A 19,885-nucleotide genomic window follows, 5' to 3' on the forward strand; every position below is an offset into this window, starting at 1 on the left:
CAATTGTGCAAGTCCTCCCACTTAAAAAGCTGAGAGAGGCCTGTAATTTTCATCATAGGTACACTTCAACTATGACAGACAAAATGAGAGAAAAAAAATCCAGAAAATCACATTGTTGGATTTTTAATGAATTTATTTGCAAATTATGGTGGAAAATAAGTGTTTGGTAAATAACAAAAGTATATCTCAATACTTTGTTATATACCCTTTGTTGGCAATGACAGAGGTCAAACAATATTCATAATGAATCGTGAATTTGTTTCCCAATGTCTGATGGAAAGCAGACTGAAAGAGGTTTTTCTATAGGATCTTGCATGTGCTTGGCTCCATTCCATGTATTATTTATCCTGACATCTCTCCAGTCCTTAACGATTACAACCATACCCATTACATGAATCAGTCACCGCTATGCTTGAAAATTTGGAAAGGTTCTCAGTAACGTGGTGTATAGGATTTTCCCCAAACATCACACTTCGTATTAAGGACAAAAAAATTCCTTGCCTCATTTGTTGCAGTATTATTTTGGTGCCTTGTTGCAAACATGATGCATGTTTTTAAATATTTTTATTCTGTACAGGCTTCCTTCTTTTCACTCTGTTAATTAGGTTAGTATTGTGGAGTAACTACAATGTTGTTTATCCAACCTCCGTTTTCTCCTATCACAGCCATTAAACTATGAAACTGTTTTAAAGTCACCATTGGCCTCATGGTGAAATCCCTGACCGGTTTCCTTTCTCTCCGGTAACTGAGTTAGGAAGAATTATTGTATCTTTGTAGTCACTGAGTTTACTGGCACAGCATCCAAAGTGTAATTAATAACTTCACCATGCACTAAACAGTCACAGAAATTGAGCAAATATAGTACAATAAACATCCCTCATGAGAAGCCGGTGGTGGTTGGACCGTTTCAGGAATCTGAGGTGCGGGAGGTTCCTCCGCCCCCTGTGTACTCCGTTTGTTCCATTGTGGATTCGAGGCGTCGGGCGAGGGGCCTTCAGTACCTCAAGGACTGGGAGGGGTACGGTCCGGAGGAGATATGCTGGGTTCCGGTGGAGGACGTGTTGGACCCTTCAATGTTGCGGGAGTTCCACCGTCTCCGTCCGGATCGCCCTGCACCTCGCCCTCCGGGTCGTCCTCGAACCGTGCATCAAGGGGGGGGGGGGGGGTTACTGTCACGACTTCCACAGAAGTTGGTTCCTCTCCTTGCTCGGGCAGCGTTCGGTGTTCGGTGTCACCTGTCTTCTAGCCATCGTCGTTCCACTTTTCATTTTTCATTTGTTTTGTCTTGTTTTTTCCGACACACCTGTTTCTCACTTCCCTCAGTAAGTCTTGTGTATTTAACCCTCTGTTCCCCCCCATGTCTTTGTGTGGAATTGTTTCTGTAAGTGCTTGTGCACATCGTTACTGGTGCACGTCGGGTTTTGTACCCAAGTTGATTATTTCTTTATGCCGTTGGTTTTGACATTTAACTGCTCTGGCTATTACATAGTTCTGCTCTCCAGTGTCTGACTTCACTGCCACCAGTCACGCATCCTTTACAACTATGTAAAATTAAAATATTTCAGCATACCTCTCCCTTTTTGGAATGGGATAGAATCCTAGGAATCAAACTGCATTTCATAATTCATCATTTTTATTATTTTAAAGAAAATTCCACAGAATGTAGGACCAATTCTTAAACGACAATCTGTTTAAAATAATGCTGAGTGATTAAATTCCAGTTGACTGTAACCATGTCAATATAATATTACATTTAAAGATGCATTATGCAGAAATCACTACACCATTTCCTGGTTGCTAAAATTCTAATAGTTTACCTAATTTCTGTTTATGTGATAAAACAAAGAAGTATAGTGTAAGAGCATGGCTTCAACCCTGTTCCTGTTGAGCTACTGTCCTGTAGGTTTTCACTCCAACCCTGTTCCTGTAGAGCTACTGTCCTGTAGGTTTTCACTCCAACCCTGTTCCTGTAGAGCTACTGTCCTGTAGGTTCTCACTCCAACCCTGTTCCTGTAGAGCTACTGTCCTGTAGGTTTTCACTCCAACCCTGTTCTTGTTGAGCTACTGTCCTGTAGGTTCTCACTCCAACCCTGTTCCTGTAGAGCTACTGTCCTGTAGGTTTCCACTCCAACCCTGTTCCTGTAGAGCTACTGTCCTGTAGGTTTCCACTCCAACCCTGTTCCTGTTGAGCTACTGTCCTGTAGGTTTTCTCTCCAAACCTGTTCCTGTAGAGCTACTGTCCTGTAGGTTTTCACTCCAACCCTGTTCCTGTAGAGCTACTGTCCTGTAGGTTTTCACTCCAACCCTAATCTAGCGCACCTGATTCTAATAATTACCTGGTTGACAATCTGAATCAGTTTTAATACAATTTGGGTAGGGGTGAAAACCTATAGGAGGGTAGCTCTCCAGGAACAGGGTTGGAGTGAAAACCTACCGGAGGGAAGCTCTCCAGGAACAGGGTTGGAGTGAAAACCTACAGCAGGGAAGCGCTCCAGGAACAGGGTTGGTGAGCCCTGGTGTAGTAGAGAATAATTTTACCATCTAAACTGCTGTGAAATACATTTTCCATAACCAGAAATATTGTATTTTCAGCTGTTTGATCAGGTGTGCAAAACCTAAAGTAAAGCAAAAACAAAATGTAAGAATGGGAAGCATAGAAATAGCACACATTGAATAATCTACACTTCATAGACGTGCTTTCAATGAGAATGAAACATCTAGAACTCATATTTCTATGTGAATTTGGTCATCCAAAAAAGTTACATAGCCTATTGCAGGTTAATTTAAAAGACACATAACCTTGTTTATGTTTTCAAGATTATCATAACAAAAACAATAAAGTCATAATGTAATTTACAAGACATTCTATCACAAGTTGAAACCAATAAGTATATTTACATGAACAGCAAGACTTTGTATGATAGCTCACTTAGAAAAAGTAGCAAATATTACAACAAAAAAATAAAATAAGATAGCAATATAGCAAATAGACAGCAAAATGGAGCATTTATTTAAATGAGAAATTACATGTATATAAACTTACTTCCAACATCCAGTCTAGTGTCTCCACAAAAAGTGTACCACAGTGATACAAACTCATGCAACGGCCATACAACAACCCTTGAAACTGTAGAGACAAGGCTCTATCTCTTTGTCAAGATAAATTTAGTCAAACCACTCTCAGATTTCAACAATAACCCTATTGTTTGAAAATATACACACTGTATAAGCACCTTGTTTGATATATTACATCTTGAATAGGCATTAAAATTTAACTCACTTTACTTCAAAATGTAACACAAATTCTCCAAAAATAAAAACACATTTCTACTTTCTTTTTGAGAGATTTGTAATAGTGTTAAGAAAATGAATTGGGATTTTGATAACAGAGGTCAAGATCGAGAATTGAATACTACTAACACTCAGTTTAGTCCCTTCACCAAAAGTCCACCACAGTGATAGAGTCTGATTGACTCGCAGTACAAAAACCTCCAGACAGACACAGAGGCGAACGTTAATAACACAACATGGAAGTGATCAATGAATCTTGCGTTGTCACTGATGCCCCCTACTGGTAGACTCTGGAACTCCAGGAGATTGGACACATTCACGTTCCCCGTTCCGCAATGTTGATAATATCTAATCATATTGTAACAAGTAATCATGAAAAGAGCTTGATACAGCAATGAAGGAATGTGTCAAGAATAAATACGGTGGTGTAATGACTTTCAGACAACACATGGAGCAGGATTTCAGAACTTTTCTTAATGACAGTGCAGTGATTTGCCCAGGACGAACATTTCCAAACAGAGACACTTTGCATTGTCATCACATGCTTCAGTGCTCTGGGAGTGTTTATAGCCCTGTGAGTTGAACACTTCATGTGAGAGCTGTATTTCATTTAAACACAACACAGGGCAACCATGACTTTCATCCCCATCTTCATCTGGAATCTGGTCTGTTATGCACAAGGTGAGAGAAATGTTAACATTTTCAGAATGCAAGCATCATGTTGTAAATAAGGAATTACGGTTATAATCTTCCAACTATGTTACCTTCCTATATGTGATTTTCCCTTTTATCTCTCTGCAGGGTCTTGGGGCCAGTATGTATCGACTCAGTCTGCAGCTCAATCAGTCCATCCTGGTCAAACTGTCTCTATTGACTGTAGCACCAGTAGTAAAGTTACTCAGTACTCTGGCTCACAGTATTACCTGGCCTGGTACCATCAGACGTCTGGAGAAGCTCCTAATCTCCTGATCTGTTACACATCAGACAGGTTCACAGGAGTTTCCACCAGGTTCAGTGGAAGTGGGAGAGGAAATGGTGTTGACTTCACTCTGACCATCAGTGATGTCCAGGCTGAGGATACAGGAGTTTACTACTGTCAGAGTCACCACAGTGGTCCTGTGTTCACACAGTGATTTAGAGCAGCACAAAAACCTCCCTCAGTCAGAGTCCACTGCTGCACTTTCCTTCAGGGTTTAAAGTTATTTCACCACGTGCACAGGACACAACACATGTTAAATAGCACAGTGAAATTCTGACCACTTTCCAAACAATGATGATAATACTACTAATAATAACATATAAAATATAATAAACTAAAAAAAACGCACAATGTCGAAGATGTGTGTTAAAGAAACACGATAATGCAAATATATCGATAAATATATATATATATCTATGTGCTTGATACAAATGTGCGGTTTTTGTCAATAGCTTCCCAAATGAAGATAACAGAAGATAGCAGTCATGGTGGATTTATGCTAGAATCTGTTGTAGGGAAGAATTGTAGTTTTTCTAGCCTTATTTTGCCACTAAATGGAAGCATTAAACTAAGGCCATACATTCAAAGAGAGTCAACAACACAGAGATGGATTAAATGCACTACACATCCATTTATCTGTCAATAGTTCAAATCATTAAAACTTTTTACATAAGATAAAATCACATAAAAAATAGGAATTATTAAATGTGGGAAAATATATAAAAATTGTGTGGCTTGACCCTGGACATCAGCTACAATCTACTTTATATGTTTAGTCTTTAGCTTCAAACTATCTTCTCAGTGTCATGTGTCTATTGATGAATCCGGTTGAGTGTAGCCTTAATGACAAAATTGGGAGTATCGAACTGTTAACCTCAAACACAAATCTCTCTCTCTCTCTCTCTCTCTCTCACTCACTCACACTCACACAAAGGCTCAGACTCAAGCTCACACTCACAAACACACAGCTTTGTCAGGAGGAGTCTGACCAGAGGCAGTTAACCCACATCAGTTTCCTTATTATCACTCTATGACAAGAGTTCAAGAGAAGATAACAAACGTGTGAGGATTTGAAGAACGATAAACAAATAATTAAATGTCTAAAGTCTACTGTCTTCCAGATAGCTCTTAGATCTCGTATTCTTTCAGGACCATTGTGAACATGACCTCCTCCAACAACTCTAGCTTGGACTCCACTTTGATTCCGGCTAGCTGGAATTCGGGCAGCCTGATATCGAGCATCATCCTGGGGCTGTGCTGTGTTCTAGGCCTCCCTGGTAACATAGCTGTCCTGGTGGTCATCCTGCGCCGCTCGTCCCGACGCCTCAACTTCACCCTGTGCCTCATGCTGAACCTGGCTTCCTCTGACATCCTGTGCCTGGCCATGGTTCCCGTTTGGATCTACAATATCCTGTACGACTGGACTCTGGGCCATGCCGTATGCAAGTTAGCCACCTTCCTGCTCTACCTCGGCCTGTGTTCTAACGTGCTAACGGTTACTCTACTCGGTGTCCATCGCTACCTCCAGGTGCTCTACCCGCAGATGTGGAACAGGCTGGGGCGCAAGGGGGAGGTGGTGCTGCTCCTAGCCCTGTGGGGGCTCGCCTGTGCTCTGACATCCCCCACTGTTGCCACTCGCGATGTGGTTGATGGCGGGCTCCATTGCCAGCAACACAAGGGCTCCGATGCTGAAAGAGTTGCTGTGCTTGTCTTGCAGACCCTTTTAGGGTTTGTGGTCCCGTTCTCTGTGCTGGTCACCTCCTACTGCTGCCTCCACCGGCGGGTGAACCAGACGGCGCTGTTCAGCAGTGCCAAGATGACGCGGCTGGTCACCAGTGTGGTGGTCGCCTTCTTCATCCTCTGGATCCCTGTGCACATTGTCAATGTGGTAGATATCGCCTGCATTGTGCTGCGGGCTTCTCTGCCGGAGTCGTCAATTGCGCAAAGAAGCCCGGCAGCGCGTGTCGCCCGGTGCTTTTTGTTTTTTAACTGCTGCCTGGACCCCTTCTTGTACGCCTTCGCCTCGCGGAGGATCCGTGAGCAGCCCAACTCGTCGTCGAGTGGCGAAAACAGGATGCAGGTCACAAATGTCTGATGTTTAAAGCTGTGCTCTGCTGGTGCGACTAAAGCCATATGACTGGCATGCCGACCCCTAATTCTAACCCTCAGCCTACCCATAGTCAAACCCCCTAACCCTAACCTTAGCAAATCAGGGTACTCTCAAAAATAAATATATTGTTTAGGTGTTTTTAGAGCAGCCAATTAAGAGGCCCATTGCCCCTGCTGTTTTGTCCACAACAAAACCCACATTTTGGGTTGCTGACTGTATAGGCTGTACTTTCTAGGTATCCATAGGTTAGCCTAGATTTATTATTTTGGTGATCTTTCGCCCTTCAAGCTTGACCTCCATTGGTCAAAGCCTAAATTGTATTGCTTCTTTCAGCTTTCCCATAAATACATACATGTATTTGGTTACTATGAATAAGTTTCTCTTACAGTACATGTACTTCTGCTTTGGTTCAGAGGAGCTTCAACTTACCAGTGTGTTTTGGAATATTTGTCTACTTGTGAAGTTGCCTCAATGCATGTCAAAATCAGGTATTTTAGAAGAGAGCACAATGGAAAACCACACTAGATCTATGCAACAACATGTCTGCCTAAATTTATCAATAAAAGCATGCATTTCAAACCTTACACCACTCTGATGCCCAATATGGGTTTAACCATTTTAGTTTCAGTCTAACCCGCAACAAGAAGTAAGCCAACTTGCCAACACTGCCAAACAAAATGAATTCTGAACCAAATGAAGGTAGAACTTGCCATATGTCAGATGTAATAACACATTTGGTAAACAGACAAACAACTTTATCTACACCCAAAGGAACATGCCTTTATGTTTATAATTAGAAATAAAGCTTGAGATTGACATACTGTAGTTGAAAACATTTTATGAAACTATAAACAGTTTTTGGGGGGTTGTGATCAGTTGGTAGAAATCAGGAGCTGATTCACACCCAGCATTTATTGTAGAGGTGCTGACTAACTGTATAAATAGAAAGAGAGAAAGTAGAACACTCTACATAGATATGTGTCACACATCCTGCATATGCTCCCAACAATTTAATGGGTATATAGAGTTTAACTTCCTTTTTATGCGGTTCTGGGGAACTTGCAGATTTTCAGATGTAGGTGGTATATTTTCAAAACTCTAAGTACAAAGCTTGAAATTCCTAACACTTGTAATGCCCTCTATCTTATGTTCAGAACTTTGATTGTGAATTCATTGGGGTTTCACAGAACTTTCACTCTTGAGTCATTCAAGCAAAATCAAATCTAACTTCCTTTTATTTTTAAAGTGGTGAATAGAAAGAATAGTAGATGGTAAATATAATATTCAAATTAGAGTAGAGGGTTAATATCATTTTCCACACAGTATTTGACCATAACTTGACATGCACAATGTTTTAAATCATTTGAATCCAACGGCAGGTTGTGAGCATGTTCAGAAATACAGTGCCTTCAGAAAGTATTCACACCCCTTGACTTTTCCCTAAAAAAATCCAGTCTGAATTTAAAATAGATTCAATTAAGATTTTGTGTCTCATGCCTACACACAATCTCCCATAATGCCAAAGTCAAATAATGTTCTAAGAAATGTTAAGAAATACAATTAATAAAAAGTGAAAGCTGAATTGTCTTGAGTCAATAAGTATTCCTTCCTTTTGTTATGGCAATCCTAAATAAGTTCAGGATAAAAAAAATGTAGTAATTGAATTTATTAATTACACATTGGATGTTGTATCAGTACACCCAGTCACTACAAAGATACAAGTGTCCTTCCGAACTCAGATGCCGGAGAGAAAGGAAACCGCTCAGCGATTTCACCATGAGGCCAAAGATGATTTTAAAACAGTTACAGAGTTTAATTGCTGAAATAGGAGAAATCGGAGGATGGATTAACAACATTGTAGTTACTCCACAATACTAATCTAATTGACAGAGTGAAAAGAAGGAAGCCTGTACAGAATACAAATATTTCAAAACATGCATCCTGTTTGCCACAAGGCACCAAAATAATACTACAAAAAACGAGGCAATGAATTTTCTGTCCAGAAAACCAAGTGTTGTGTTTGGGGCAAATCCAATACAACACATTACTGAGTACAACTCTCCATATTTTCAAACATAGTGGTAACTGCTTCATGTAATGGGTATGCTTGTAATCATTATGGACTAGGGAGTTTTTCAGGATAAATAATAAATTAAATGGAGCAAAGCACAGGCAAAATCCTATAGGAAAACCTGGTTCAGTCTGCTTTCCACCAGACATTAGGAAACAAATGCACCTTTCAGCAGGACTTTAACCTAAAATCAGGAAAATCTACACTGGAGTTGCTTACCAGGAAGACAGTGAATGTTCCGGAGTGGCCGAGTTACAGTTTTGACTTAAAAATCTATGGCAAAAAATACATTTGATTATTTATCAATGATCAACAACCAATTTGACAGAGATTGAAGAATTTTCATAAGAGAAATGGGGAAATGTTGCACAGTCCAAGTGTGGAAAGCTCTTAGAGACTTACCCAGAAAGACTCACAGCTGTAATCACTGCAAAGGTGGTTCTACAAAGTATTGACTCAGGGGTGGGAATACTTATGTAAATGAGCTATTTCTATATTTCGTTTTCAATACATTTGCAAAAGTTTTCCAAAACATTTTTTCACTTGGTCATTATGGGGTATTGTGTGTAGATGGGTGAGGAAACAATATTTTTAATGCATTTTGAATTCAGGCTGTAACACAACAAAATGTGGCATAATTCAAGGGGTATGAATACTTTCTGAAGGCACTGTATGTCAGTCTTATAGTTGTATTATCCTTATACAGTACATACTGTATGTAGGTCAAATCATCAGAAACAGGGGTATTGTAAAGCAGTTGGCTACTGTAAAACTGTAGCATGTTGTTTGTATACCATTTATTATATGTTGGTGATCAAATGATTGTATCTTTTTAATAAGGTACAAAACAGGTTCCCATGGACAGAAAAACAAGTGATGAGACCGAACAAGACAAACAGTTCCCATTCCACCCCCGAACCACAGGACTTCCCCAACCCAAAGTTAGATTGGTGGTTCACAATAGCGGTCTTTTTACAGAGTCATGTTGTACGCCATTTCTGCCCCATGCAACAATGTTCAAAATCAGCTTCTCTACTGATACAGTATCGCCTGTCTCTCCGCTGGAAATTCATCAGCTTGCAGTGTATCAATGAAATTCAGATAACGACTGTAATATATTGTTATATACAACCCAGGTGTTTCAACAGTACATTGTACACAATAATTAAGCAATAAGGCACGTGGGTGTGTGGTATATGGCCAATATACCACGACTAAGGGCTGTTCTTACGTACAACGTAACTCGGAGTGCCTGGATACAGCCCTTAGCCATGGTATATTGGCCATATACCACAACCCCCCGAGGTTACTATTATAAACTGGTTACCAATGTAATTAGTTCAATTAAAATGGTTGATGGAGAATGATAATGTGGTTTTAACAGCAACATCTATTGTTTGGTTTTTCCTTCCAACATAAATTGATGTCATATTGTTACATTTATGAGGTAAAAATTCAGAAATGTACAGTGTTTAGCAGTTATATGTTAACCAGGCACTACATTATTTTGGTTCGGTAGTTATCATTTTTGAGTAGTTTGATTAATTACATGATAGTTAATTGCATTGTTAACCAAATACAAGGAAATCATTCAAGAAGTAAGTGAATATTTCATTTTGAACAGCAGATACTTCGATTGGATATGCACCCAAATTGAGAGTGATTTGTGACTTTGTTTGTTGTACTCAATCAGTTGGAAATGTGCTTAGAGTTTTGAAACATGAGCCATTTTGATGATCTGTTTCGGTTTTTATGCTTAGAGTTGTGAAACTGTACCAAATACTTGATTGAAAAACACCATAAAGTAAAACACCCACTTTATCACCCAAACTGCCATAACACACTGTTGTCAGAGGAGGGCGACAGAGTTTCAGTGGGAGTGTATCTGGTTCTCATTACACTCTGACAGTCAGTGGAGTCCAGGCTGAAGATGCTGGAGATTACTACTGTCAGAGGTACAACGGGTTTTAATGTGTCAGAGCGTCGTACAAAATCCTCCCTCAGCTATAGAGGAACTGCTCTGACTCAACAGCAGCAGAGCTACGGAATATCCTGTATTCTAAAGTATCCTAAACACCATTTCATCAAAATATGACAATACGATACAATAATGGAGTTGGTTAGACTTGTCTATGGACAATGTTACTGTACATATCTCTTAATGTATTCTGCAAAAATTGACATTTGAGTAAAGACACTGGGACCACTAAGGAAACAGAGCTGTAAGAAATGCTTGATTTTGCAGGAAATGTTGAACAACATTCAGAAAAGGTTTAGATTTTTTAAAAACGTTTTATTGAACTTCATATTATGAAAAGCACCCATTTAAGTGCAGAAATATATGATTGTTTACCCTGTCCAAACCCAACTATTCATCACTTACTCAACTTCTAAACCCCTCCAACCCTGAAAGAGTGAATACAGTCATATTGATTCCATTCAAGAAGTACTATTTTGATATCACGATTATACAGTACATATCTGTCACAAATACATTTAGTTTACATATAGAAATTCATAAAAAGATCTTAGATTGAAGTCCCCTATTTGAACATTATGCAAAGTCCAGTGTAATATCTGCTTCCCCAGTCCATGTTCAGTTCTCTAGTCAAACACACAGCTCATGAAGACCAGTGATTTTATAGATAATGGATTCAGTACTAGTAATATCATGAAGACCAGTGATTTTATAGATCATGGATTCAGTACTAGTAATATCATGAAGACCGGTGATTTTATAGATAATAGATTCAGTACTAGTAATACCATGAAGACCAGTGATTTTATAGATAATGGATTCAGTATTAGTAATATCATGAAAACCGGTGATTGTATAGATCATGGATTCAGTATTAGTAATATCATGAAGACCAGTGATTTTATAGATAATGGATTCAGTATTAGTAATATCATGAAGACCGGTGATTTTATAGATAATGGATTCAATATTAGTAATATCATGAAGACCAGTGGGTTTATAGATAATGGATTCAGTATTAGTAATATCATGAAGACCAGTGAGATTATAGTTAATGGATTCAGTATTAGTAATATCATGAAGACCAGTGAGATTATAGTTAATGGATTCAGTACTAGTAATATCATGAAGACCATTAAGTTTATAGCACATGTCTTCACTATTAATATCACTGTAGGTCACAGGAGGCTGCTGAGGGGATTACGGCTCAGATTAATGGCTGAAATGGAGTGAATGGAAGGGTATCAAACACATAGAAAGCATATGTTTGATGAGTTCAGTACAATTGCATTCATACCGTTCCAGTCGTCACTATGAGCCAGTCCTCCCCAATTAAGGTGCCACAAATGTAAATCAAAACTAGACATAGAACTGTTGTCTGTGAACCTACCATTCATTATACACTGCGACCACAGGAGTATTGTATCAGATATTGCCCCACTATAGTATGATACAGCACCACTGTGGTCTCTATCTTGTACAGTAAATATACAATGAAAAGCCTATAGACAGACAGTGCAACTAGTGCTCCCATTATAAACACAAACCTACTCACACACAGTCATGTTAACACTATGGGCCATTAGTAGTCAGTATTACATGATATCTATAGATCTGAAGCCAACCTGCAAGAAACCCCTTCCACCAAATACAACTAACATTTAGCTTCACTATAAATGTTATCTCTCATTCAAATGATGAACCTGAGAATGTAGAGTCAGAGATGATGTTAAGTCCATAGAGAATGACATCATCTCTTGGTGGTTCCTCTGTGGAGGAGGGCCCGCTCTGGTGATACTGGGAAACACTAGCAATAACACTTCAATAACATGTCTCTCTTCAGTCTGTGCTGCTGCTGCTGCTCTCCTCCAGCTGCTACTGGAACAGCAATACATACAGTTGAAGTTTACATAAACCTAGCCAAATACATTTAAACTCAGTTTTTCACAATTCCTGACATTTAATCGTTGTAAAAATGCCCTATCTTAGGTCAGTTAGGATCACCACTTTATTTTAAGAATGTGAAATGTCAAAATAATAGTAGAGAGAATCAGTTATTTCAGCTTTTATTTCTTTCATCACATTCGCAGTGGGTCAGAAGTTTACATACACTCAATTCGTATTTGGTAGCATTGCCTTTAAATTCTTTAATTTGGGTCAAACGTGTTGGGTAGCAGGGAGAGTACAGTAGACGGCACACGTCAAACGTGCTATTTATGACCCCATGTCATGGGTCCCGTGTGTATGCCCATATATGGGCATCCTGTCAGGACATCCTGGCGGGAAGTTATTATGTGTTCTAGGGTGTGCCCATATAACAGCAACATCTTAAGACATCAGTCAGAAAGTTAAAGCTTGGTCGCAAGTGGGACTTCCAAATGGACAATGATCCCAAGCATACTTCCAAATTTGTGTCAAAATGGCTTCAGGCCAACTAGGTCAAGGTATTGCAGGGGCCATCACAAAGCACTGACTTCAATCCCATAGAAAATGTATGGGCAGAACGGAAAAAGTGTATGCGAGCAAGGAGGACTAAAAACCTGACTTAATTACACCAGCTCTGTCAGGAGGAATGGACCAAAATTCACCCAACTTATTGTGGGAAGCTTTTGGTAGGCTACCAGAGAGAATACAGTAGACGGCACACGTCAAACGTGTGATTTATGACCCTATGTCATGGGTCACGTGTGTATGCCCATATCTGGGCATCCTGTCAGGACATCCTGGCGGGAAGTTATCACGTGCTCTAGGGAGTGCCCATATATAGGCATCCTGTCAGGACATCCTGTCGTCCGTTCTCATGCCTTAGAGTGAGTGTACCACAAGCCCTTCTAAGTAATTGAGCCGAGAAAATAATTGCTATATTGTAATTAAAATCATTGACCGACAAGAGAACACAGGACCATAGCAAAGCAGGACCCATATAGAATTAAAACAACATTATTCTTAATGAGAAATATAATTTAATAAACAAATTGTTTGCATAATGAAAGACATGAAAACTGTCTCCAACAATGTATTTAGCTATGTATAACACTTTCATATTGTTAGTAAGGTCATTGAGACTAGCAATAGACAATAGTTTGTGTGGGAGGTTTAGGGATAAATATAGTGAAGGATCATGAATGTTACAGATTTGTTCACAGTGGGGATTCTGAAAGATGGGATTAGAACCCAAAGTAATAGTGGTAAGAACGATCATAAATGTCATTTCATATTCCGGTTTAGGGGGTTAATAACTTTATGGAAACCACTATTCACACTATGTGGATTATAAACATGTACAAACATAAAGAGCCATCACATCAAGGTGTAACAGGGATGAATGTCTATTCAATGTACAACAGTAGTCTTCTGTAACAAGCCCCTGAACAAGGCAGTTAACCCACCGTTCCTAGGCAGTCATTGAAAATAAGAATTTGTTCTTAACTGACTTGCCTAGTTAAATAAAGGTCAAATAAAAAATGACTTTCTAGTCTGAGAGGTTTGATATAATTAGAGTGTCAAAAAGACCCATAAGCTATTGTTTACAAACAGTATGAATAAAAACCATGGTTCAAAAAAAACATATACGTGAATGAAAATAATGAACACATATCATTCTTAAATGATAGATACAAACATCACATTGAATATTCAACTCCCCTTCAAAAAGCTCCATGAGGAAGGAAGGATTCACAGATGATCTTTTAGCTGTTCTGTCTTCACGCTGTTCTGGACTGACGGCTGGTGTTTGGATCTAGGGTAAAGCCTGCGGTCTGTTTCATCTGCTCCTGACATCAATCCGTTTCCAATTCACCTTCGTCAAGACAGGCTCTCTCACAAGAGAGCAAGTTCTCATTCCATGTAGACCCTGGGCATGTTTTTTATTTATTTTTATTTTACCAGGCAAGGCAGTTAAGAACAAATTCTTATTTTCAATGACGGCCTAGGAACAGTTAACTGTTCAGGAGCAGAACGACAGAATTTTACCATGTCAGCTCGGAGGTTTGAACTTTCACCCTTCTGGTCCAACGCTAGGCTACCCTGCCGGGGGTTTGAACTTGCAACCTTCTGGTTACTAGTCCAACGCTCTAACCACTAGGAACTTGCAACCTTCTGGTTACTAGTCCAACGCTCTAACCACTAGGCTACCCTCCGCCCAGCGGGGTAATTGTTCACGATTTTGGAAAAGAATGTCAATTTTTTTCATCATGGCCAGGTATATATGATAATCGGATCATTTAAAGCTAAAGATCGGCATAAAATAGTTCACATCCTTGCAGGCTTTGGAAAATACATATGAACTAACAGATTTTGTAGCATTTGAACTAGCATATTGTTCACAAGCTAAAATTGTCACTTTGGAGTCGGGGCTATACGCCATTGAAGAGATTCTTATGGCTTTCAAATCATCGCGCCCGCACACCTCCTCCTCCAACGCGTAGCCTGGCAAGGATGTACCACTCAGGGCTTGTTCGATCTGACATAGCACTAGTCGTATCTTAAGCCATTCTCTCATACGCAGTGCTGGAGAAAAACTACAAGGTTTTGCTTGATAAAGTGGGCTGGGGCCATTTTCTGTGAAAATCTTCACAGTTGAATCCTCAGGTTGGAATATGTGAGCCATATGTCCATCACTCATATTCAAAACTTCTCCTCCTCGATGCTTTTGTCATTGGGTTCTTGGCACAAAGTACACCCAGAATTGGCCTTGGACACATGTTTAATTTTACGGTTTAATGTTCTGGGTTGATTTTATAAATTTCTTGTTTCGTGTTCTGGGGCGCTTATTGTGTTCTGGGGCTTATTTATAATGCGTCTGCCCCCAATAACCCCGGACATTCCTGTTTCATAGACAACAGCCCTAAGGTCCCTAAAACATGGTGGGGGTCATACTCTTTGAAATGTTCAAACACATCCCCCAGTTCAACAAGGTCCCTACACATCAATCATCATGACAACTTCAAAGTAACAGATGAAATACATGCATAAATTAACACTCACTCTAAGGCGTGAGAACGGACGACAGGATGTCCTGACAGGATGCCCATATATGGGCACTCCCTAGAGCACGTGATAACTTCCCGCCAGCATGTCCTGACAGGATACCCAGATATGGGCATACACACGTGACCCATGACATAGGGTCATAAATCACACGTTTGACGTGTGCCGTCTACTGTATTTTCTCTGGTAGTTTGTTAGAGAGCATTTGGATGATCCAGAAGAAGATTGGGAGAATGTCATATGGTCAGATGAAACCAAAATATAACTTTTTGGTAAAAACTCAACTCGTCGTGTTTGGAGGACAAAGAATGCTGAGTTGCATCCAAAGAACACCATACCTACTGTGAAGCATGGGGGTGGAAACATCATGCTTTGGGGCTGTTTTTCTGCAAAGGGACCGATCCGTGTAAAGGAAAGAATGAATGAGGCCATGTATCGTGAGATTTTGAGTGAAAACCTCCTTCCATCAGCAAGGGCATTGAAGATGAAACGTGGCCGGGTCTTTCAGCATGACAATGATCCCAAACACACCGCCCGGGCAACGAAGGAGTGGCTTCGTAAGAAGCATTTCAAGGTCCTGGAGTGGCCTAGCCAGTCTCCAGATCTCAACCCCATAGAAAATCTTTGGAGGGAGTTGAAAGTCCGTGTTGCCCAGCAACAGCCCCAAAACATCACTGCTCTAGAGGAGATCTGCATGGAGGAATGGGTCAAAATACCAGCAACAGCGTGTGAAAACATTGTGAAGACTTACAGAAAACGTTTGACCTCTGTCATTGCCAACAAAGGGTATATAACAAAGTATTGAGATAAACTTTTGTTATTGACCAAATACTTATTTTCCACCACAATTTGCAAATTAATTAATTAAAAATCCTACAATGTGATTTTCTGGATTTTTTTTTCTAATTTTGTCTGTCATAGTTGAAGTGTACCTATGGTGAAAATTACAGGCCTCTCTCATATTTTTAAGTGAGAGAACTTGCACAATTGGTGGCTGACTAAATACTTTTTTGCCCCACTGTACAACGCGATGCTTTCATTCTGAAAATGTTCAAAATGTCTCTCACCTTGTGCGTGACAGACAAGAGTCCAGATGAAGATGGTGATGAAAGTCATGGTTGCCGTGGGTTCTGTTTAAATGAAATACAGCTCTCACATGAAGTGTTCAACTCACAGGGCTATAAACACTCCCAGAGCACTGAAGCATGTGATGCCAATGCAAAGTGTCTCTCTATAGAAATGTTCGTCCTGGGCAAATCACTGCACTGTCATTAAGAAAAGTTCTGAAATCCTGTTCCATGTGTTGTCTGAAAGTCATTACACCACCGTATTTATACTGACACATTCCTTCATTGCTGTATCAAGCTCTTTTCATGATTACTTGTTAAAATATGATTAGATATTATCAACATAGTGCACAGCAGTTTTCATACTGTTGAATGTTTAATGGTGAACAGGGAACGTGAATGTGTCCAATCTCCTGGAGTTCCAGAGTATACCAGTAGGGGGCATCAGTGACAACGTAAGATTCATTGATCAGTTCCATGTTGTGTTAATAACATTCCCCTATGTGTGTGTCTGGAGATTTTTGTACTGCGAGTCAATCAGACTGTCACTGTGGTGGACTTTTGGTGGAGGGACCAAACTGAGTGTAAGTAGTATTCAATTCTCGATCTTGACCTCTGTTATCAAAACACCAATTCAATTTCTTAACACTATTACAACTACCTTAAATAGAAAGTAGAAATGTGTATTTATTTTTAAAATAATTTGTGTTGCATTCATTAACCTTAGAAGTAAATTGAGTTAAATTAAAATGCCTATTCAAGATGGTATATCAAACAAGGTGCTTATAAAGTGTGTATAAATTTCGAACAATGGTGATATTGTTGAAATTTGAGAGTGGTTTGGATAAATGTAGGTTTACAAAGAGCGAGAACCGTGTCTTTATAGTTTCAAAGGTTTTTGTATGGCCGTTGCATGAGTTTGTATCACTGTGGTACACTTTTGTTGGAGGCACTAGACTGGATGTTGGAAGTAAGTTAATCTACATCTAATTTCTTATTTTCTTAAATCTTAGAAATATAGCAAACAGTCATACTATCTATCTATTTTTGCACTTTTATTTTATATTTGCTTTCTTTTGCAAAGTGCTGCTATCTTACTAATTCTGCTGTTCATAATAATATACTTTTGGTTACACCAGGGCTCACCAACCCTGTTCCTGTAGAGCTACCCTCCTGTAGGTTTTCACTCCAACCCTGTTCTTGTAGAGCTACTGTCCTGTAGGTTTTCACTCCAACCCTGTTCCTGTAGAGTTTCCCTCCTGTTGGTTTTCACTCCAACCCTGTTCTTGTAGAGCTACTGTCCTGTAGGTTTTCCCTCCAACCCTGTTCCTGTAGAGTTTCCCTCCTGTAGGTTTTCACTCCAACCCTGTTCTTGTAGAGTTTCCCTCCTGTAGGTTTTCACTCCAACCCTGTTCCTGTAGAGTTTCCCTCCTGTAGGTTTTCACTCCAACCCTGTTCCTGTAGAGTTTCCCTCCTGTAGGTTTTCACTCCAACCCTGTTCCTGTAGAGTTTCCCTCCTGTAGGTTTTCACTCCAACCCTGTTCTTGTAGAGTTTCCCTCCTGTAGGTTTTCACTCCAACCCTGTTCCTGTAGAGTTTCCCTCCTGTAGGTTTTCACTCCAACCCTGTTCCTGTAGAGTTTCCCTCCTGTAGGTTTTCCCTCCAACCCTGTTCCTGTAGAGTTTCCCTCCTGTAGGTTTTCACTCCAACCCTGTTCCTGTAGAGTTTCCCTCCTGTAGGTTTTCACTCCAACCCTGTTCTTGTAGAGCTACTGTCCTGTAGGTTTTCACTCCAACCCTGTTCCTGTAGAGTTTCCCTCCTGTTGGTTTTCACTCCAACCCTGTTCTTGTAGAGCTACTGTCCTGTAGGTTTTCCCTCCAACCCTGTTCCTGTAGAGTTTCCCTCCTGTAGGTTTCCACTCCAACCCTGTTCTTGTAAACTATTAGAATTTTAGCAACCAGGAAATGGAGGAGATATTTCTGCATAATCTTTAAATGTAATATTATTTTTGACATGGTTACAGTCAACTGGAATTGACTTCCTCAGCATTATTTTAAACAGATCATAAGTTAGAAATAGGTCATATATTCTGTGGAACTTTCTTTAAAATAACAATAATAATGAATAATGAAATGCAGTTTGATTCCTAGGATTTTATCCCATTACAAAAAGGGAGAGGAGTGCTGAAATATTTTCATTTTAAATAGTAAAAGTTTTGAAGATAGTTGAATGGTTTTTCAGTAATCTCATGCAGTTATAAGATGCTTCAGTAGCTACTCAAAGATAAGTGAAAGAGTGACAGAAAGACTGAGAAGCTGTGTGTTTGAGGGACAGAAAGACTGAGAAGCTGTGTGTTTGAGGGACAGAAAGACTGAGAAGCTGTGTGTTTGAGGGACAGAAAGACTGAGAAGCTGTGTGTTTGAGTGACAGAAAGACTGAGAAGCTGTGTGTTTGAGGGACAGAAAGACTGAGAAGCTGTGTGTTTGAGGGACAGAAACCTATTGAAAACAAAACATCTTTGTTAAAAGCTAAGATGTAAAACTGCTGCATCATTATTGTCATATCAGTCTGGTGATTGACTGACAGCTCCCCTCTCTCTAACTTCCCACCTGTCTGCTAGGTGACGTTCGTCCCACCATGACAGTCCTGCCCCCCTCCAGTGTGGAGCTGCAGCAGGGGAAGGCCACTCTCATGTGCCTGGCAAACAAGGGCTTCCCCTCAGACTGGAAGCTGAGCTGGAAGGTGGATGGGAGCAGTAGCAGGGGAGGACGGTGGACTCTGACCTGGTGGACTCTGACCTTCATGGTGTTTTAGGTCAGGTCGTGACAAGGGGGGTTTCTAGATAGAAATATACTATGTTGGTGTATGAGTATGGTTCCCAATTGGAGGCAGCTGATAATCGTTGCCTCTAATTGGGGATCATACTTAGTGTGTTCATTTTCCCACCTGCGATGTGGGATAGATATGGTTTTGTAGTAGTGCCCATGTGCTCTACGTACTTCACATCATTATATCTTTGTGTCACGATCGTCGTATTGAGTAGACCAAAGCGCAGTGTGGTGTGAATGCATGATTTTAATGAAAGACGGAAAAAACACGAAGTATACTAACAAACAAACAAACTAACAAGACGAACATGACTGCTATCAAAACACTGTGCTAACGTGCAACATAACATAGACAATAACCCACAAACCACAATACAAAACAGGCTACCTAAATATGGTTCCCAATCAGAGACAACGACAAACACCTGATTGAGAACCATATCAGGCCAACACAAATAGAAATAGACAAACTAGACATACAACATAGAATGCCCACTCATATCACACCCTGACCAAACAAAACATAGAAACAAACAACGCAAATCATGGTCAGAGTGTGACAGTACCCCTCCT

General features: G+C 40.0%; 1 protein-coding gene and 1 gene segment (V, D, J or C); both read left to right on the plus strand.

Moving 5' to 3' along the window:
• Positions 1-3,923: 3,923 nt before the first annotated feature.
• Positions 3,924-19,606, plus strand: LOC149970259 (immunoglobulin kappa variable 4-1-like). The segment is given in 4 exon segments: positions 3,924-3,972; positions 4,093-4,409; positions 17,404-17,455; positions 19,105-19,606. Coding segments are annotated over 4 exon segments (612 nt in total).
• Positions 5,227-9,815, plus strand: LOC149970260 (leukotriene B4 receptor 1-like). Its single transcript, XM_090228360.1, has one exon. The coding sequence runs from the start codon at positions 5,433-5,435 to the stop codon at positions 6,363-6,365; it is 933 nt and encodes a 310-aa protein (XP_090084486.1). The 5' UTR covers positions 5,227-5,432; the 3' UTR covers positions 6,366-9,815.
• Positions 19,607-19,885: the final 279 nt, after the last annotated feature.

This window comes from Oncorhynchus mykiss, chromosome 30, assembly GCF_057628025.1.
Source record: "Oncorhynchus mykiss isolate SJ-2025 chromosome 30, ASM5762802v1, whole genome shotgun sequence".
Lineage (NCBI taxonomy): Eukaryota > Metazoa > Chordata > Actinopteri > Salmoniformes > Salmonidae > Oncorhynchus > Oncorhynchus mykiss.